Below are 22,255 nucleotides of genomic sequence, written 5' to 3'. Positions count from 1 at the left end.
AACTGGCTGGTTGATGGAGTGGGACAAGGTCATCCTGGATGGAAAAGAACATCCAGAAGACGATGGGCGTGGGGTTGGAGGCGGTTCAGAGAACCCCGGTTGTTTGGCGCCCCTAGCATGCCGGCCTTGGAAGTGGGAGGTGCAGGGTGACCTCACTGAGACCTGTGCTCAGGGATTCCATGATGTCTGGAGGAGCACGGGTTTTTACTTTGAAGAGATTCGAGAACCATGGATACTAAACAAGACTCAGGGTGTCCCCGCAGTCATCACTTTGCACGGGGTTGGTGGGATTCTCGAGTAAAATTCGCTGGAGACATCCTGTGTTTCAAGGAAATAGGTTGAAGAGTGTCTTTGTTTGCCAGCTAGCTCTTTATGTTGCTGAGCAGAGATTCTGCATTCATCCTGTGGTCTTGTGCTTAGCTGACCTCTGCTGTCCCTAGGCCGTGTGTCTCTTGGTTGTTTCGGGCTGAGCCCTTGGGTCTCACTATGGCGTTAGAATTCATTTGGTACACAGAGGGGGCAGTTATAAAAAAAAAAAAAAATGAACAAAGAGATCTCTCTAAAGATTTTTTTTTTCTTTTAAAATTGCATGTGAGCTTCTTCAGGGAGGCAGAATGCCCAGGAGTCTTTAGAAACTGCAGAATCATACCTCTCCCTAGAGCATCAATTTCCTCATACTTGTGGTATTTTAAAAAAGGAAAGTATGAACACATTACATTCTAAGTATGTATAGGAAAATGTAAAATTCATTGAGGGTACCTTTTCTTTCTGCTGTTCAGGTATTTAAGTGGGAAAGGGGAAAAAACAAGATTCATTTCAGGGAAGAATAATGGCTTCAGGGTTTTTTTTTAATTTATTTATTTATTATGTGCATTGGTGTTTTGCCTGCATATCTGTCTGTCTGTCTGTGTGAGGGTGTCAGATCCCTGGAGCTGGAGTTACAGACAGTTGTGAGCTGTCGTGTGGGTGTTGGGACTTGAACCCTGGTCCTTTGGAAGAGCAGCCAATGCTCTTAACCATTAAGCCATAGCTCCAGCCCAGGCTTCAGGTTTTTAAATGTAGGTCAATATAGAAAACTCGTTCTGTTCAACAATTGTAAACACAAAATGAAATCGAATTCCTGTATCCAAGACAGGATTGCAGGGTGAGCTAACTGTCCGTCCTTTCCTGGTCTCCTCACACCCTCACAGCTTCACGGACAAGTACAGGTGATGAGGTGCACATGTGCACAGAAGATCTGAGGCTTGGGTTGCGGAGCCCTTTGCTTGGGGAGCTCCACAGTGTGACTGCCATGGTGTCTTTTGGTTTGCGGTTGTTGTCAAGGTTGTTGTCCATAATCTATACTTGTCTTTTCTCCTGGCTCCGTCATTTTTCTCTTTCTAGAGATTAACAAAAGTCACTTACAACATTGTCGTCATCATCCTCAGCCATGCCCATGTACAAGCTCATTCTTTTCTTTGTGACTGGCAGTACCACAAACCTACATTGAGCGCCCCCCCCTCCATATCCACCGAGCTCACATTTTCAGTCTAATTAAATAGGTGGAAGTCCTGGTCACAGAAATCAAGTGATAATTCAAGGTGGCCATGGGTCACAGAGTGGAGGTAGCCATGCTGTTAGACGGTTCCAAGGAGGCTTCTTGGAAGAAGTGTCTGGTGAGCTGCACCCTTGAGAAAGGCAAGGTCTTATTTAAGCGGAGTACGAAGAACGGTGCTAGAGGCAGACACAGCTAGTTCAGGGCCCCCAGTCAGCTCACCCCAGTATATTACCCAGTTTCTCTCTCTCACTGAGAACCCAAGTCGTCATAGTTGAACAGGATTCTGTCTCAAGGAATGGAAGTCACTGCTGTCATTATTGACATTTCCTACCCCCGCTCGCCATCATGGCCAATTGGTTGATTGCCTCTGGGGTTAGTTAGGGTTCCTCTCGGGCATATCCAGGGAGTTTCGGTGTGTTCACACTGAATCCAGCCTCAGATCTACTCGTGAGGAGCCCTGACCTTTGTCTCACCAGCAGAACGAGCCTCAGTCTCCTAGGACCAGGCTCTGTGCCACATCTGTCTCCCCAGCACTCTTCCAAAGCCACCTCTGGAAGGCCCCTAAACCGCGTGAGATTTCATGCCATTGATTGTTATTGATTATGCCTGGGGCCTGGCACACTGCCGAACTTCAGCCTCGGAAACAGGTGCATCAGGCTTCTCAAATGAAGTACAACAGAACGCTATGGCGCCCAGATTGTGCCCCCTCCCCCGCCCCCCCCCCCCAGCCTCCTCTAGTCAGACCAGGTAGGGAGAGGGAAGGCAAAGGAGACTTTCCAGGGAGAAGAGGGTTCCATGGCCAGACACCTCTTAGAGTTCTTTGGCAGGAATCAGTCTACAGTTCACTCTGAGATTTACGCAGAACGAGGCAAGCCCTTCCCAGCTGCCCTCGGCTCAACCCTACGGAACACACACCGGGTTCCATGTGCTCTGCCAGGCACTCTTGGTGCCAGAATGAGTAAGCCCCTCAAAGAGCTGTGGTCAGATGGAGGAGACCGATGTGCATTGAGAACATGCCAAGGTCATCTCATAAGGACTGTAACAGCCCAAAGCCAGGCCACCCTGGGATTCCAGTGTCTCCACTGAATCATGGTATAGGATAAATGAGAGCAAGCCAGGCAGGGAAGACGTGGGACTGTTAACGGAAGGAAAGATAAAGAGGAGGCAATTGAAACCAAGTGTGGAGTGTGAACCACAGCCTGGGCCGGGGAATTCTGAGCAGTGCTGGACAGCCGGATGTGAGCCGTGGCCGGCAGTGGCCAGCCAGGCTGGGGAGGCACAGTGGGCCATAATGGTGAGCTGAAACTCCGTTCTGCTGGTGACAGGGATGAGAAAAGCTTTCAAGGATGCTCACTGAAGGAGACTCTTTTGGAATTCCATTGCTGTAGTCCTGGACACAAGGCCTGAACCAAGGAGGAGAAAGTGGAGGGGAGGAAAAGAGGGGTTTGGGAAATGTCTCCTAACATTTCAGGGGGCTGGGATTGCATTGTGAGACTTTGGAGGATTAAGAAAGAAGGGGAGTCTAAGGAGACACCACCCCCACCCCCCACCCCCTGGTATTTGACTCATAGAACTCCATTTGATTTATTCATTTAACTAGATTCTTCTCGTGTAACCAAGTGTTACAAAACACAGAGTCAAGTTAACAAAACTTTCATGGCTGTGACAGGCACCCAAGAAAAACAAGGAGGAAGGCTTTATTTTAGCTCAGGGTTCCAGAAGTTTCCCTACCATGATAGGGAGGCAGAGTGGCCAGGATGGAGCAGGGAGTGGTTTCTTTATTCCATCTGGGTCCCTCACCTACAGGATGCTATTGCCTCCATTCGGGTCCATCTTCCACATTCCTTTCTGATAGTGCCCCCCCACACACCTGGAGGTGCACCCAACTGATCTCCCCCCCATACACACCTGGAGGTTCACCCAACTGATCTCCTAGGTGCTTTTCACCCAATCTAGCTGACAATTGAGACTAATGATGCTGGCATATGACCAGCAATATCAGATTGGGGAGGATAAAATGGGATGGGACGGGAGAGTGGGTTTGCATACATAAAGGGTAACTATTATTTGTGAAAATTTGTTTCAGTCTGCGTGTGTACAGATGTAAGTGTGTGTCTGTTCACAATATGCATTCTATTTCTTTATCTTACACTGAAGATTGTGGTCAAACATTTGAAAGTTCTATACTATTCTTTCTATGGTCGTGACGCAACCATGAGTGATTTTTCAAGTATGACTCTGTCCCTCTAGGGCTTCATTGCTTAAAAAGGGACAGCCATTCTCTATGAGAATATAATGAGGTAATAATTTCCTTTTCCTTGTTTTTCCTTTCCTTCCTTCTTTTCCTTCTTTTTTTTTTTTTTTTTTTTTTTTTTTTTTTTTTTTTTTTTTTTTTTTTTTTTTGACACTGCCTTACACTGAAGCCCAAGCTGGTCTAGAATTCACTGTGTAATAGATGCTGACATGAGACTCTCACAGCAATCCTCAGCCTCAGCTCCTCAGTCCCAGAACCTGGGATTACAGGCATGAGCACCACGCCGCTTCTGCCTTTTCCTCAGTCACTCTCCTGACTCCAACCCTGGCAGTTTCGTGTGTACTTGGAATTCCCAAGGATCTGATGCAGGGCAATGTTAAAAGGGGTCAGAGCCAGCAAGACTAATTCTCCCAGTCAGCACAGGACAGATGCTCAGGAACACTGCCACCCAGGGATGTCCACAGACAATTTCCCAGGCTCAGACTTATCAGACTTACAACCAGAAGAACGATGCTGCCTTCTTCTTTTGCAGATTTATTTATTTTTCTGTAATATTCATGAGCGTTCTGTGTATATGTATGTATACCATGTGTTCAAGGTCAGAAGAGGGCGTCAGATACCCTGGACCCGGAATTGAGGATGGCTACAAGCTGACGTAGGTCCTCTGCAAGAGCAGGTGCTCCTAACTGCTGAATCATCTCTCCGGCCCCACGTTACCTTCTTTTCATGGAGGGTTTCCCACTTCAGGGTACTTCGCCGTACATTTTTCCCATATGGCACAGACCTGTAGGGTTAGAGGAACCTGCATATCTGAGAGAGATGTTTTTCAGTTTGTCAGCCTCAGTATCTGCATTTTGCTTCTCACAGAGACTCTCATGCCTTCAGTCAACAGTCACTGAATACAAGCCATCCACAAGGCCGTAGTCCACCAGAGATGTGGACTAGTGAGGTGGCTCAGTGTATATGGGTGCTTGCCAAGCCTGATAGCCCGGATTCCATCCACAGGACTTACATGGTAGAAGCAGAGGACTGACTCTCACAAGCTGTCCTTCGACTTTCACACATGCACCATGGTGAACACCATGATGTGTGTGCCAACACATGCATGCACGAGCACGTGCGTGTATACACACACACACACACACACAGAGGCATGCACACACATATGCACACAGAGCAACATTTGCACACCACAAGCTTTCCAGACCTCTGGATCCTATCTAAAAGCCCCAGGTTAAGAACTCCCAGACCATGTAAAGGCACATAAGTTCTCACCCCCAGCTGGGGAGCCACTGGTGGCTGTTGGCTCCTGCAGATGGTAGAGTAACCTTTCTTAGTAGGTTTCCTGCATTACAGTGAAGAGTCCCACACCCATGCACATAATTGGCCTCAGGAGCTGAACTCAATGGATTTTTTTTTAATGGGAGGATATAGTATCGGGAGGAGGACTTCTGAGGAATTAGAGGTGTGGGATGGATGTAATCAAAATATATTTCATATGTCTATAAAAGTCTCAAAGAATAAATTTTAAAACTGATACTAATAATTGAAAAACAGGGCCCCAGACCATCCATTGGTCTGTTCAAGACAGACTTCCTAATATTTTTTTAATTATGTATGAATATTTACTTGTTCTTTATAAACTTTAGATAAACTGAGGTTCATGGAAGACTGTTTTCAAAAGCTTCTGTTCAGCATTAGGTACAATTTGAGCAGCCGGAGAACATCCATTATAATCTTTTAGACAGAAGCTCAGAATAGTTCTTTGGTATAAAGGTAACGGAATTTCAGCTCGTTCGTACGGTGTCTAAATGAGTTCGCATGTGACCTCCTTACAAAGCAGATCTGTGTGTAGACCCCTGGAGTACTTTTCACAATAAGAATGGACTTGGCATGAAGGATACCTGGGAGAATCAGGACCTCTTGTTGAGGTCAGTGACCTTAAGCTGCACATCAACTCCCAACTTTTCCGAGTCATTAACCCACAGGAAGTCCTTTGCCTTCGCTCATACTTCATTCATGTGTTCAGATTTTCCTCATGACATGGAAAATCAACGTGCTGAGTGTGTTTCCCTTGATGAAGCCCACAAGTCTGATAAGAGATCTTTTTCCCAAGGCTTTGCTGAGTTTGGCTCTGTTTTAAGGCATCTTTGACCTTGAGTTCCCCGAGTATCAGGCATAGGGAGGCTAATATTTTACTTATTAACTGGTATGCACACTGTAAATTGTAATCGCAAAACCGCCTTCCTCGGGCTGGTGTTCATATCCCCAGAGTAACAGCCGTTTAGGAGAAGCCTTTACTGCCACCTTCAAAGTGTCTCTTCTCGTTTATGACCCTCGCTCGGCACATATCATTTAGTGGAGAGACTGTAATGGAGCCTTCCGTGGGATACGGAATGAATCATGTTAAGCACCTTGTCAAAGGAGGAACCAGATGCAGGCTGACAGGTGCCGTGTGGCCTCAGGGCCCTCCAGCAGGCACTCATATAGTCCCGTAAGGACCTGCTGCCAGGGAGGCATGAGCTCATGAGATTCCAAGGCTCTTGGCGGGCCAAAGAAGGGTTCTCCACAGCAGAACTGTCCGACTCAAATTTCACATCATCTGCTGGGATTTGAGTGGTCGCTTTATCCAAAAATACATCCTTTGCCGTGAGCCCTGGAGGGCACTGCCAACCCCACAGGGGTGTGATTTCCTGATTTGTGCTGAAACAGGTGTTTATCTTCTTAGAGACATATGTGTCAGGAGCCATGCAGTGTTCTACGGGGCTTAACAGTAGGCTTCCTCATTGGGACGCTACGCACCTGTCAATAGGATAAATAAATATATAAATGCCTTCCATTTTTGGAGGCCAGATGAAGGGCTGAGTGGGTAGCTATCAGGATATTAAATTAACAAACAGCTCTGTCTGTTACAGAAAAAGTCATCATTCCCCGCCCCCCACCCCCATAGTAAGAGTAGCAGAGGCTGTGCTCTGGTAATCACTTCACAGTGACGGAGTCGTTTCATTCCTTACAGTCCTCTGAGGGAGGCGCTGTTGTTTAGTCCTGTTCTATAGAGAGGAAACGGAGGCCTGCAAATCTAACCTACCCAGGCTTAGAGAGGTCATGAAACATGGGGCTGGAATTTAACCTCAGCCTTCCCTTTAACCATGCTCAGCTTTGTTCTCTGCCAGCATCCTCTTAGTCTGCCTGTGCCCTAGGACTGCTTCCTAGAAAAACTGACAGGCTCTCTTTAGAGAGGAAAGTGTAGCATCCAGCGAGAAAAAAACTTGAGCAAGAAGAAGGTAGAATATATCCTCTTGGGTGTTGTTGTTTGTCTTGACTTCCCTGGAAAGCTGTGCGTAAAAGTGAAATCATCTTGTCTTTTCAGATCTTCCTGACGTTCACTTTGAACGACTTTGCTAGTTTCATGAAAAAGGGTCACACTGTGTGTGTGAATATGTGTATGACTTGTGGAGTCTGTGATCTACCAGAGTTCACATGGTCATTTTCAAAAGATGGAAGATTTGCCTTTATTTGGCCTTGTTTGTTGTCTTTTTTTTTTTTTTTTTAAAGCAAACCCTGAAACTTTAGCATTCAAGAAATATCAGTTTCATACCTAGAGTGAAATGCATCCTCGAAACAGTGTAAATTCACGTAGAGCAGGTCAAGGATAAGGGAGCAGCTGTTACAGAGATATCTGCTGTCTGCATACCTAAGACTTCCAAGAAGAAAGAGACGGGAACATGGTCCACGCTTGACCTTGCGCTTCCTGACTCCTGTTAGTTTAAGGCGTCCCTGTGGCATCATTGAAGCCGAGCTCTGCTGCAGGAATAGACTTCCACTTGGAATTTCCTTTGTGAAGTCTGCTGAGAACATAAATCAGAACCATATGAGATGTGTCTTAATCCAGAATGTAAAATAACATGGGAAATGTCAACCCAGAAAGCGTCTCTGAAATACATTCATTAGGACGTGCATGCTGGTAATTTTTTTAACTTAGAATGAAAGCCTCTGGAGACATGAATTTATTTTAAACTCAGGAGTGTGGAAGCCTTGGTTGATAAGAAAAGAAGGTCTTAAACTAATGGCAGCCAGAATATTATTTAGCTACCTAGAGTGTTTGAAAGGCTATCTGGTGGCATTGTCAACTGAAAATGCAGATTTTTTAGGAGATTATATAAGGGCTGACAAGATGGCTCAGCTGGTAAAAGTGCTTGCACTAAAGCAACACAGCCTGAATTCCCGGGGATCTGGCGCCCTCTTCTGGCCTCCACAGACATGTGCACTCATGTGCATATTCACACACACACACACACACACACACACACACACACACACAAATAAAATTAAATAAATCTTTAAAAATAATACATAATGTCCTTAGTATAGATATATTTACACATTTTCATAATAAGTGACGAGTAGCTGCATGCTAACTGAACGTGTTCATCTCTAAGGGGATTTTCAATTTGATTCTTCTCATTTTTCCACCTTTTGTTCGTCTTCTTACTCAAAAAGAGAAAATTGACATTACTCCACCCTTTGGTGTCTTCCTGGCTTTGCTCCACCGCCTTCGCCCACTCCTTCAGACACCAAGATCCATAAAAGTCTCTCACTTGCTGACAATGGCATAGCTACATGCAACCTAGGAACAGCTTCCTGTCTGTTCTCTAGGCTGTAGATGACTTGCATCAGATACTTCAAATGACAGAAATGCTGTGGAACTAGTTATCTCACTGCATGACCCATGGGACAAGGACAAGGGAAAGTGTCTGCCCCTGTTCAGGTCAGGCCTATTTTCCCTCCATGTCTTTAATCTGAGGTTGATTGAGTCCATGCGGACAGAATCCAGAAGATATGGAGACCCAGCTGTATTTTTACTTGACATTTGAAAGTAAACATTGTATCTTTACTCAAAATGCTCTGGCCCCCTATAAGGCCTTATTAGTTTATTATCTGTCTAAGCACAGCTGACAGCCAGTTTGGTCCCTTGCTTGGTAGCCCTACTGGGTGCCCTAACAGCTGTGCCAGCTTGTGCGTTGGCCAGGCTTTAGTGCCATCCTGAAATCAGCATCTCCCAGGTCTTGTCATTGGGCCCCTTCCCTTGTTGGCTGGTGCTGCCGTGATGAACAGAGCATTGGTAGCTCTTTGAACTGTTGGTTTAGTACACTTTAATTGGAGTGTCCATGGGTGAGTGTTTAAATCTATAGCTCAAATATGCTATCTTTCTCTTAGATTCCATTTAAGGAGGACTACAAAGTTAGTTCGCTACCTCAAGTCTGTTCTAGTGAACACTATCTTCTTAAGATTTTATTTTTGGCCGGGCGGTGGTGGCGCACGCCTTTAATCCCAGCACTCGGGAGGCAGAGCCAGGCGGATCTCTGTGAGTTCGAGGCCAGCCTGGGCTACCAAGTGAGTTCCAGGAAAGGCACAAAGCTACACAGAGAAACCCTGTCTCGAAAAACCAAAAAAAAAAAAAAAAGATTTTATTTTTGTTTCAGGTGTATGAATATTTACCTTTGTGTGTTTGTGTGTGTGTGTGTGTGTGTGTGTGTGTGTGTGTGTGTGTGCAGTGCCCAAAGAGGCCAAAAAAGGGATGTAGGATCCCCTGGAACTGTAGTTACAGGTAGTTGTGAGCTACCATGTGGATATTGGGATCCAAACCCCATTCCTCTGCAAGAGCAGCCAGTGCTCTTAACTGCTGTCTCTCCAGCCCTGCAAAACTATCCTTGTGGACTTGAATGTGGTCAGTATTTGGACAAGCATGTTAGACGACTCCTGTCATACTGATTACATGGATAAAGGGTATGTCCTCGGAAGCTAGGTCTGGCACTAAATTACATTCACATCATGTGAGGCATGTATGTGGATGCATCTCTGTTTAGGAGCAGTTCTGTACTTACATGATTCATGTATCTGTTGTTCCCTATATTGTTCCTAAGACTTTGGGACAAACGACAAAAGCCACATGAATCTTCTACAATTCTGAGTTGCCTGCTATGCAAAGTGAACTATGTAAGATTTAAGAGGCTTAAAAGCACACTTATATTTTATTTAATTATTACCTAAGATGTTTATCACACATTCGTGGGGTGTCTCAGTTGTCTTTTACTTCTTGGTAACTTCAATTACTACATGAAATAGTGTTCCGTTATGACATTTTCCTACTTATCCATCATTGTGTTTGGTTCAAAGTCATCCCTTGACTACTTTTCTCTCTGTTGGTCCCCTTCTTCCTCACAAATGGTCTCCTGCTTAAATGTCATACATGTACTCATACGTACATTTCTTTATTTAAATCTACAACTCTCCTATGAGAGAAATGCAGTATTTCCAACTGACTTCAGTATCGGTGTGACTTAGACTGTAGACTGACAGGAGTCAGCACTGTGTCCGTGTGTCTGATGGAGAAAAGGGTTGAGACTCAGTCACTGTTCTATCGCTGTGAAAAGATGCCATGACCAAGTCAACTCTTAGAAAAGAAAACATTTAATTGGGGGCCTTGCTTGCAGGTTCATAGGTTAGTCTGTTACTGTCATGGCAGGAGCATGGTGGCACACATGGCCCCCGAGCAATAGCTAAAAGTTACATCCTGATCCGCAGGCAGAAGGAGAAAGAGAGACTGGGCCTGGTAGACTTTTGAAACCTCAGAGTGCACCACCCCCCCCAACACCAGTGACACACTTCCTCCACCAAGGCCACATCTCATGATCCTTGCAATCCTTTCAAACAGTTCCACCCCCTGGTGACTAAGCATTCAAACATGTGGGAATGTGGGAGCTGTTCTTATTCAAATCACCACAGGTTGCATTGATCTCATCAATTAAACCTCGGATTCCTCCACCCCAAATCAGGTAAAGCTATTTCAACTACCTGAACTCATTCATAAATTCCTTCCGCAAAGAATTGTTAAGGAACAACCAAATAAAAACCCCAGTACTTCAATTCTTCACTTGCTAGTCTTCTTTGCCTTGAAGAACACTGATAAATGAAATCAGTGGCTAAAAACCAATGATAACTTAATTTCTTGAGTCCTCTTCTTCTTATCCTCTTAGGATAAATGTTGTGCATTTAGAAAATCATCTGCAGAGCCAATGCCATCCGAATTCAACATCCAGAAAGAAAGCCTTCCCCAAAGCTACCAAAGGCACACTGAAAGGCCTTCAGTAAATATTTTATTTACAGTCTAAACCTATGCCAAAGAATGAAAGTGAACACACATCCGCAACATCAAGTTTTTATGTATAGCCAGGTAATAAAATTACTCCTGAGTTGTACAAACATTTCTAAATTAAACAAAAATTGTTTTTATTTGATCCAGGCATTGCAGTTGGAGAGAAGTTCATCACAAGTCTCAGAAAGGTGCCGGGGGTTCTGGCTGAGTTGCGTTTTGCCACGCCAGCCCTATGAGGAGCAGAAGCGTACAAAAAGCACGGAGGGTGGGTGGCATTGCTTTATCCTAAAACATATCAAGCCTTTCATCAATATCAGGAAAGTTTCTGGTGTCGTTGGAGCTGTGGAAGAGTTGAGCTAAACTGATCAGAGAGTGCCTAACCTCTTCCAAGTACAGACATTCAGACATATCCTGGAAACAGTTAACAAGAGGAGTTTGAGTCCCTAAGAACATGCATACTTTTCAATATTTAAAAGTAAGTTTGAAGGGCTGGAGAGATGCCTCAGCAGTAAGCACTTGCTGAGCTCACAGAGGACAAGATTCGCTTCCCAGCACCCACATGGTGGCTCACAGCTGTCTGTATTTATAGTTCCAGGGGATCTGATGCCCGCTTCTGACCTCTTGAGACACCTGTAATCAAATGCGCGCACACACACACACACACACACACACACACACACACATTTTAAAAAAAAATGCTTTTTAGAGCCATACAGGATGGAAGAGTGCCTCTTGGAAAGCAAGAAACCAACAGCCTGGCAGCTTCCAAATGGGGAGATCAAAGTCCCTCCAATGCAGAGTTTAGACGTCCTGCTGGGGAGCCAATACCAGGACAACTCCTGTGCACTCTTTACCTTGCTAGAAGAAGATAGACAAGACTAGGGGGAGAGAGAGAGAGCGAGGGAGGGAGAGAGGGAGAGAGGGAGGGAGGGAGGGAGAGGGGAGAGGGAGAGGGAGAGGGAGAGGGAGAGGGAGAGGGAGAGGGAGAGGGAGAGGGAGAGGGAGGGAGGGAGGGAGGGAGGGAGAGAGAGAGAGAGAGAGAGAGAGAGAGAGAGAGAGAGAGAGAGAGCCTCCAAACTCATGTACTTGCTCCTAAAAGGGTTACTAGACCCTGTTGTCATGGTGGGTCAATATTCAAGGCACCTCAGCCCACACCTGTAAATCGTGGTCTTTCTAATGAATCAACTCTTGTCTCCCTACTTTGATTTCATTTGCTTAACTGACTTCATCTTGAAGACTCTCTTGAGAACTAGTGGTAAGCAGTGTGTCCTCGACTTCAAGAGGCTGAGGATGTTCACACGCTTGTAGACGCATGCAGCCTTCCTGGGAAATATCACAAGTGCCTGATGGGAACAGTCTGTCCCAAATGAAAAAGGAGACGAAAGCTCTCTGTTGTCTAATGGAAAACTTGAGTCAACACAGTCTGGTCAGGAATTGTTTGGCTGTACAAGTATATCCTCTCTGCTCTCTCTTTGGTACTGATTGGAGTGGGGAGACTGTACATTTTTATCTCATTAAATACTACTAGGAATTATGGGCCCGGAGAATGGTGTTTATACCCCTAAAGCTTTCTTATTCTGCTGCACCTGGACTCTAGCTTTTCTGTGGTACAAATGAGACCTTTTACATTCTCTGAGTTCACACAAGCTGGCTGCAGTCAGCAAGGATGCAAGTTTGGGGGAAGAAGTGATTCCAACTGCCTTCGTTCCAGAACCACAGCAGCAGACACTCAACTCCAGTTTCCAGTAGAAATAAAGGTTCATAGTGTTTTTCGTACGCCTCGCATGGGGACGGCAGCAGCTTAAATTAGCTCACAGGAGACAGAGCTGCTTCAGCAAATCTCTGAAACCATAATGCGATAAAATGACAGAAATCTTACTCCTTGCTCCTGGTTCATGCTGATTTGCTGTGGCTCTGGTCCCTGTGTCATCATTCTGAGACCCAGGCTGAGTGCCACCCCTACCGAGGACATGCAGCCTCGTGACACAGGGACAAGAAAGGGAAAACTGGCGGGTGACAGCCCCTATGTGTTTGGGTTTTTTTTAATTAGCATATATTACTTTTGCTTACCTCTCATTGGGTGAAGTGGATCGTATGGCCAAGCTAACTAATTATATATTTGATTATTTATTAAAAGTACTTAGTTTGCATATTTATGCATATTATAAATACCATGTGCTATATGATGTGTGTCATACACACACATACACATGATTTTCCCAACTTGGCTGAAAAAGAATTTAAAACAGCTCTTTGGTGACTAGGAATAAACCTATTTCTTAAAATATGCTTACCCCCCCCTTTTACTGTAATAGAAATTACTTTAGTGACAAGATTTGTTACTAATCCAGCTTGCAGTTGATATTTCAAAACTAGGAAATAAGGCTAACATTAAGATGCAGGGCTGGAGAGATGGCTCAGTGGTTAAGAGCACTGGCTGCTCTTACAGAGGACCTGTGTTTAGTTCCCAGCACCCACATGGTGCTTCCCAACTGCCTGTAACTCCTGTTCCAGGAGATCCAAAGCCCCCTTCTGGCCTCTGTGAAAACTACATCCATGAGAACATGCACACACACACACAGACACACACAGACACATAATTTAAAAACAATTTTTTTTCTAAGAATTGATGCTGGAATGAACATTATGTCATTACATGACTCTGGCTTTGGAGAAAGAAATGCACATGCTCAGAGCCAAGCGCTTCTGCTCTGGTGGAGTGGATTTAGATGCTACAGCGTTGTACACATCTATGAACTCCCAGGTTTTCCCTTCCTTTTTCCTTACAGCAGTATGTTTTGTTGTGCGTCTAGAAAAGGGTTGCTTGAAACCATGGTGAGATAAAACAGGTGTTTATATATTGATTTAATGTTTTCAAAATGTAATGCTTGGTAATCTTAAATTTGCCCTAAATAACCTGTATTTTAGCTCCCTGTCCTCGCTTAGAATATCATATAAAGGAAAATGTTATACAAAAAAGCACCCTTAGCATATATATATATATATATATATATATATATATATATATATATATATATATATATATATATATATATATATATATGAATTATTCAGGTATTGAAAATACCAAAACAAACTTAATACAGATTCATAAAATGCAGGAAAAAATGATGGATCCTGACATCAGGCCATAGACTCTAAATCGAAGGCAGAGAGGACCATAATGTGCTGGCCTACACCTGTAATTTAGGTTCTAATGCCCTCCTGGGAGAAGGATCCAGGGAAGTATGTGCTCTGTGCAGTCTTAATGAGCATGTTATTCATGGCCATATAGAGATGAAATGGCTAGCCTGGCATTAATTTGAACAGAATCTGCCTCGTATCTGACCAAAGAAATACACATTTAATAAGCAGGGCCTTCACTTGAGAAGTTCTCTCTGAAGGCAAAGGCGTCATTTGCCTTAAGTAGTACATTAATCATGAAACTAACTCATCAGTATGAATTATCCTAAACCTATAACCAAGAGCCTGTTGAAATCCTAACCCCTTCCAGATACTATAATGCTGGTTAATTGCATCCAAGGAGACATCTTGTGGTGGCTGAGTCATCCCTCACTGCTAGTAAGACCTTCTTTGGGAACAAGATGCACAATATGCTCTCCAGTTCAGTGGAGGGGGAAAGCCAGGGCTCCCCAAGCCCCCTTTCCTGACTCACTCCTGTTGAGTGTTTTCATGAACATGTAGGAAGTAACTGCTGGAGCCAGTCTTGTCTGTGAAGTCTGCAGGAGTTCTGTAAGGACAGTGGTCATGACTATCCCAGTAACAAAACTCGCAGTAGAGGAGCCCTGGTTCCTTCCAGCCAGTCAGATTTCTGATCCTTCATCCTAGCGTGGACCTGGTTTGAATCTTCGGCTATTTAGGAAGACTACTTAGTACCTTTGGGTTAGCTGTGGAAGCCTATGCTGTACGGGGCACAATGTGAACCCAAACGTACTTAATGCGCTTAGCTAGGCATTGCTCTTTTGATGAGCACACCAGTTTAAAAATACAGTAAGGCTGTAACTTGGGAGGAGCGCTGCAAAGTTGCGCAGCAGACCCTTCAAAGCTCAGCAAAGCTCTTGCCTTGACCATGGCCGTCCTGAGTCTGGAACAGCCACTGTTAGCACCCAAGTTGCTAAGTCACATCCCCTTTAAGGAAAAGGGTGTACGTCTCCACCTCTGTGGATCTCCAGCCTTCTCCTACCTTCAGTCTGCACTGGGCAGGACTTACTGAAGTGTTTTATTTTGTCTACATTCATTGTTATCACCCCCAGCAAAATACAACTTGGTAGTATTCAAATATCAACATATTTAAGAAGTCATTCCCCAAACAAAATAAGTTTCATGTTTTTTTTATAAATAATATCATTATATGGGAACATATTCATGGTGTATAATTATGTTTGTGAACAGCAGTCGAGCTAAGATATTATTATGTTGCCACTCAGGCAGATAACATACATTAAAGTATGTGTTGGTAATGAGACAAGGGTTTACTTTGATTGTGCCTTTCAGGTTTTCTTCAATAATGTTTTAAAACTGAACGTGTACAATTATTAAGAAACATGGTACGATTTTGTAATAACATATCACTAGCCAGGATTTGTTTCTACAGTGCCTTTATTCCCATACCCATAGGAACATACAGCCCTCCGGCACCAGGTGAAGCTAAGGCAGCTGAGGCGAAGCCTGTGACTTCCTGTCAAATCGGAATCACACACAGGTCTCGATAGAGTTCCCGAGGCTGGAGAGATGGTTAAGAGCACTGGCTGCTCTTTTAGAGGACCCGGATTCAATTGCCAGCACCCACATGGCAGCTCACAAATGTCTGTGACTCCAATTCCAGGAGATCTGACACCCTCATATACATGCAGGCAAAACACCAATGCATATAAAATATAATTAATTAATTAAAAACAAACAGCAACAAGAAAGAGATGAGTGCCCAACCCCAACCAGACGCCTACTGAACTTGTCGCATAAGCCATTGAAACCCAAGTTGTTTTAAGCCCCCGAATGCCGTTGACGTGACACCCTAGGGCTCCTCAGGCTACACTGTGGGAGAAGGAGGGTTTCTCAGGAACACATGGATGGTGTGTAGTTGGGAATCGGGATGGTCAGCCTCAAACCAGTCAGAACAGGTCCCTCACATAAAGAGGTCCCGCTGTTATAACTGGACGATGCTGAGTCATCCTTCTGTCCCTTGTACCCAGGCCGTGTATGTTCTGTTTTTTATTCACTTAGCAACCATCTCCATTATCTGATGAAGAAGCTTAGTGTGTATTGGATTCAGAGTATACATAGAGTTTAGGACACTCAACAAAGAAATCTTGGGCAAAATGAGCCAAGTGACTTGATTATTATGATTATTGGTTATTATGTGGACTTGTTACGAAACTGATATTGGAGGGGTTGGGGAGAGGGCTCCATTGGTCAAGCACTGGCCAGGCAAGATGCTGAGCGATCCCCAGGACATGCAGTCCGGTGGTGCATGCCTGTAATCCCAGCACTGAGACAGTGGAGACAGAAGGTTCCGCAGGGCTGGCTGGCCAGGTGGTCTGGCTGAATGTTCAGCTCTCGATTCAGTGAGAGACAGACATTGTCTCAAGCAACAAGCAGGACAACAATAAAGGAAGGTCAGCTTTAGGCCTCCACATTCTCACACTTGTGCATGGTCATCTACACACACACACACACACACACACACACACACACACACACACACACACACACACACATAGTTCTGGAGAAGTCCTGTCATGGTACCCAGCCAAATGGATTACATTCTCCGCAGTGAAGTACAATAAACCTTTTCTTCAGTTCCCCTTTCCACAACTTCAGGTACTTGAAGTCTACCTCAGAAAACACTGAACATAGATAGACAGACAGACAGACAGATAGATAGATAGATAGATAGATAGATAGATAGATAGATAGACAGATAGATAGACAGATGGATGATAGGTAGATAGAAAGATACATACATACATAGATGCATAGATATATAACATAGATAGATACATACATACATAAGGTAGATACATACATAGATAAATACATAGATACATACATACATAGAATCACACATAGATACATACATAGATACATAGATAGATAAAGGAAACAACTCATGAGTTTTGGGAGCATGATGAAATCTCACACAGTCCCACAGGGTCCCACTGTATCACACTGGGGATGAGAGTCGCCCTTTTGTCTCAAATGTGCACACTGTGTGTGTCACCTGCCTGACAGCCATTTGGAAGCCATCCCGGCTATCAAATCAGAAGTCACGGCGTGTGATGGGCTTAGACCACAAACAGGGTGTCACCATCCATCGGGAATCTTGGGTCCCATCTCTGCAGGTGAAAGGGGACGTCTCTAGGACAGTAACCTCAGGAGAGATCTGTAGGCCCTTGCGCCCCGTGGCGTTCTTGAAAACACAGCTTGTGTTTTCAGAGGAAGGCTGCAGTGAATTGATGTATTGCTGCAGCTGCTCCAAGAGCAGGTGAGGGTTGTGAGTGGGGAACAAACAGAATAGTCAGAATGTGATTTTAATGGCTCTTAATGCTTTTGTGGAATACGGTGATGGTTACCGGGAGCGCATTAAAAAATAAATGTCCATGCTTTCCTCATCAAGTGTCATTTAAATCTCATTAGATAGATCTTTGTGAAATGACACTGGCAATATGACTCCCTTCTAATTGTCCTGCGTTCTGGCCACTGCGAAGGCCCTGGGGAAAACAGCATTTGTCTGGTAGGGGTTTGAAGGGACCGTGGGTGAGCCAGAGACACTGTAAGGGCCCTTTCCAACTCAGCCGAACAGTCAAAGTGAAATTTGATGGTGGCGATTATACAGGATCGTTTTGTTGCTGGTTGGTAAGTTTCCTTTGCTCTTCACTTGCGATGTCAGGACACTAGGCCAGCCGCCATTATTCCCTTCCGTTATCTTACTGTTCTCTGTGCCGGTTAAGGTGCCCCATGCTGGGTGTGTAGAGAGCTGTTGTGTCCTCTGGATGGACTGATTCCTTTATCACTACGTACTGACCTCTCTCTCGGTAGACTAACTCTCCCTGCTCTCTCTCTTGTGGGTCCCACTTGTGACACTGGTTACCTCTCTCACGTTGGTGACAAAATGCCCGAGAGAAGGGATTTTAAGGGAGGGTTTGCTTTGCGTCACAGTTTGAGGGGTACAGGTCGGCATGGTAGGGAGGACTCCTCATATCTGGACAGGCTGGGGAGCACAGAGCTCATTAGAAAGGAGGCGACCTATAACCCTCAGTGCCCACCCCACACCCTCAGTGACCCATCCCCTGCAGCTATGTCTCTTCTAAGATTCTACAACCTTCTAAAACACCACCACCACGTGGGGACCAAGTGTTCAAACACATCCCTTCCCATCCACCCCAAGGCACAGCATCCCTTCCCATCCACCCCAAGACACAGCATCCCTTCCCATCCACCCCAAGGCACAGCATCCCTTCCCATCCACCCCAAGGCACAGCATCCCTTCCCATCCACCCCAAGGAACAGCATCCCTTCCCATCCACCCCAAGGCACAGCATCCCGTCCCATCCACCCCAAGGCACAGCATCCCTTCCCATCCACCCCAAGGCACAGCATCCCTTCCCATCCACCCCAAGGAACAGCATCCCGTCCCATCCACCCCAAGGTACAGCATCCCTTCCCATCCACCCCAAGGCACAGCATCCCTTCCCATCCACCCCAAGGAACAGCATCCCTTCCCATCCACCCCAAGGCACAGCATCCCTTCCCATCCACCCCAAGGCACAGCATCCCTTCCCATCCACCCCAAGGAACAGCATCCCTTCCCATCCACCCCAAGGCACAGCATCCCGTCCCATCCACCCCAAGGCACAGCATCCCTTCCCATCCACCCCAAGGCACAGCATCCCTTCCCATCCACCCCAAGGAACAGCATCCCGTCCCATCCACCCCAAGGTACAGCATCCCTTCCCATCCACCCCAAGGCACAGCATCCCTTCCCATCCACCCCAAGGCACAGCATCCCTTCCCATCCACCCCAAGGCACAGCATCCCTTCCCATCCACCCCAAGGCACAGCATCCCGTCCCATCCACCCCAAGGCACAGCATCCCTTCCCAACCACCTCAAGGTACAGCATCCCTTCCCACCCACCCCAAGCCACAGCATCCCTTCCCATCCACCCCAAGGCACAGCATCCCATCCCATCCACCACAAGACACAGCATCCCTTCCCATCCACCCCAAGGCACAGCATCCCTTCCCATCCACCCCAAGGCACAGCATCCCTTCCCATCTACCCCAAGGAACAGCATCCCTTCCCACCCACCACAAGACACAGCATCCCTTCCCATCCACCCCAAGGCACAGCATCCCTTCCCACCCACCACAAGACACAGCATCCCTTCCCATCCACCCCAAGGCACAGCATCCCTTCCCAACCACCTCAAGGTACAGCATCCCTTCCCACCCACCCCAAGGCACAGCATCCCTTCCTATCCACCCCAAGGCACAGCATCCCATCCCATCCACCACAAGACACAGCATCCCTTCCCATCCACCCCAAGGCACAGCATCCCTTCCCATCCACCCCAAGGCACAGCATCCCTTCCCATCTACCCCAAGGAACAGCATCCCTTCCCACCCACCACAAGACACAGCATCCCTTCCCATCCACCCCAAGGCACAGCATCCCTTCCCACCCACCACAAGACACAGCATCCCTTCCCATCCACCCCAAGGCACAGCATCCCATCCCATCCACCACAAGACACAGCATCCCTTCCCATCCACCCCAAGGTACAGCATCCCTTCTCATCTACCCCAAGGCACAGCATCCCTTCCCATCCACCCCAAGGCACAGCATCCCTTTCCATCCTTCATTTTCAGCTCTACGTGTCCTAGAAGCTGAACAAGTCCTCCAGCAGGAGAACGTATTACTGAATCTTACTGTAGAATGCAAAAGGAGGGTATGCGCTTGATGGGCATTTAGGCAAATAAAGGCAATTGAGTATGGTCTAAAGAGCCACTCGCTGTAGCCTGGTGAATGGCACTTTCTAATTTACTATTATTTACTCCTCGCAATTTGGATTTGAGTCTGAAACTTAAAAACTTGGCACCAAGCATTTTAAAACAATCATTTTTGAAAGGAAGTGAAATAGTCTGGAGAAACCTTCTGTAAAATCGTTCTGCCTAGCTTCTATCCCATCCCACTGCCTGACCAGAGTTCTCAGTTCCAGCAGGTTTTCTAGACAGAGCTGCAGCTCTCTAGGTCCCCACATCTTGTCATCGTTTCTGTCCCAGGGGTTTACCGTCCTTTGTTTCCCTGAATTCCCATTTCCCTCTAAGTTTCCTTACGCTGTAGAGCTCCTGGCTTCTAGGTCTCTCCATGTCATCATTTCCTGGCTCTCTGGGACTTTTTTGCTAAAAAAAAATCAATGTTTTGATCATAGTACAAACAAAAATAAAACAGCAAAATGCATAATTGGTGTGATTCACTAGAAAATCTTTGATTCCTTACCAACTCCTAACTGAACTTAAAGCCTGTCCAGAAATCAGCTATTTTCTCGTTTCAACACTCAGTGTCATAGTGAAGCAGGCGGTAGATACGCAGCCTGAAACTTGACGTGAATATGAAATCCATGCTGGTCAGAATTAGCAGAAACCCCTCAATGCTACAAAGACCAGAACTTGGAGGCTCTCTATTCCTGAGGTGGCAGCAGATTGGGGATACTAAGGGAAGCTCTGCCTCCCTGAAGGCTTTGCTTTTGTGCGTCTTTGGGAGCTAAGATCTGACCTTTGCTTTGTTTTAATATACATTAAATGGCTGTGTCACATCAAACATGCTGGACAGCTGCTGAGATTTTATTAGAAAGGGCGCAGAGTCTCAGGCCTGCGGCCCATGCTCGTGTAGATCGTGTGTGTGTGTGTGTGTGTGTGTGTGTGTGTGTGTGTGTGTGTGTGTGTTTGCGCGCGCGCAAAGGATTCAAGGAGGGACTTTACTAGCAGTTTTACTACAGTGGAACAAGCACCGGGGAAATGGAAACACACCGACTGAGCGTCCCAGCGGCTGAGGAGATCTTTGGCCGGGACCTTTCCCTGGGCTTTTTACTTCTATTTGGAGAAACTGAACTCCTGCCAGATGAACTTCTTTTCCCTGGCCTGATGTTTATCTAACAGCATGGTGGTTGTGAAATCGTCCACAATTCACGAGGTCAGAGAACGACCTGGTTTACACGCTGTCGCTCCTCCCATCTCACTCCACAGACTCCCTCAGGGAGGTTGTTTGCATGGGCAGCTGGTACGTCCACCCCACCAATGGTCACTCAAAGGACCAGCCGGCCTCCGGGGTGTGGCCTTCTCGGTTCTGGCTGCTCCGTGAGACTCGGGTCTCAGCATCCTTTTCCCCTCTGCACTCCGAGTTTGAAGTCATTCCAATAGGCTTGACCAATGAACATCTCCACGCGCTGTATTGGGAATTAAAACCATCGGTGAAACTGGATTTTTGTAATGCCTTCATTCGTGAGAAAATGGACTGCCGCTTGTGTTTTTTTTATCTCGAGTGAAAGAGTAAAGCAAGGTTGAATAAATAATCTCGGGCTTATCTTGGAAGGTTTAAAAGGTCCATTAAAAAGAGGATTATGATTATTATAATAAGTCTTTCTTCTCCTCCCTCATCACCTAGTTCCTTGGTGCTTAAATACGGTGTTTTCCCCTGGAGGACATTCAGCCTTTGTGCTCTGCCCTCTGTGGTTGGTTGTCATTCCGTGAACTGTGGCCCTACAGAGATAATCTGAGCAGACACAGCAAGCGCCTCCAGTGGCCTGGACATTCTGTACATCCTCCCTTCTGGGTAGGCTAACTGACACGAGACAACCTAGGAGAAGCTTTGCCTCGAAATGACTGTCAAGCGCACACCAGCAGACCCGGGGTGTGGCTGTCGGACTCACAATGTTCTTTTTCTTGTATTTTTCAGAAATCGAGGCAAAGGAAGCATGTGACTGGCTGCGAGCGGCCGGGTTCCCGCAGTACGCTCAGCTGTATGAAGGTATGTGAACCTGCCCCTTCCTTCTTCAGGAAGAGAGGAAACTCGGGACGAACCATGTTGACCCTACCTGGTGCTTTCTGGATCGTTGTTCTGAGGCACGGTGGCTTTGCTTCCTTCCTCCCTCAGCCTTGGCAATCCTAAGCTCGTTCTGACACATCTGGAAGTAAGAGTGTCCCCCCATCCATACCCCCACCCCCATTCACACTCCGTTCTCTTCTCCGCCCTGCAGATGCCCACCCAGCTCTTCAACCTCTTTCCAG

General features: G+C 46.1%; 1 protein-coding gene across 1 annotated transcript in view; it reads left to right on the top strand.

The window, feature by feature from the left end:
• Stard13 (StAR related lipid transfer domain containing 13) overlaps nt 1-22,255 on the top strand; it is a 170,113-nt gene that overhangs the window by 85,652 nt on the left and 62,206 nt on the right. The window contains exon 2 of the mRNA XM_059249337.1: nt 21,924-21,995. Within this exon, the coding sequence (XP_059105320.1) occupies nt 21,924-21,995 (72 nt within the window). The remainder of the gene's footprint in view (nt 1-21,923; nt 21,996-22,255) is intronic.

Source organism: Peromyscus eremicus, chromosome 23, assembly GCF_949786415.1.
Source record: "Peromyscus eremicus chromosome 23, PerEre_H2_v1, whole genome shotgun sequence".
In the NCBI taxonomy this organism is placed as follows: domain Eukaryota; kingdom Metazoa; phylum Chordata; class Mammalia; order Rodentia; family Cricetidae; genus Peromyscus; species Peromyscus eremicus.
This window is presented reverse-complemented; position numbering and strand designations above follow the sequence as displayed.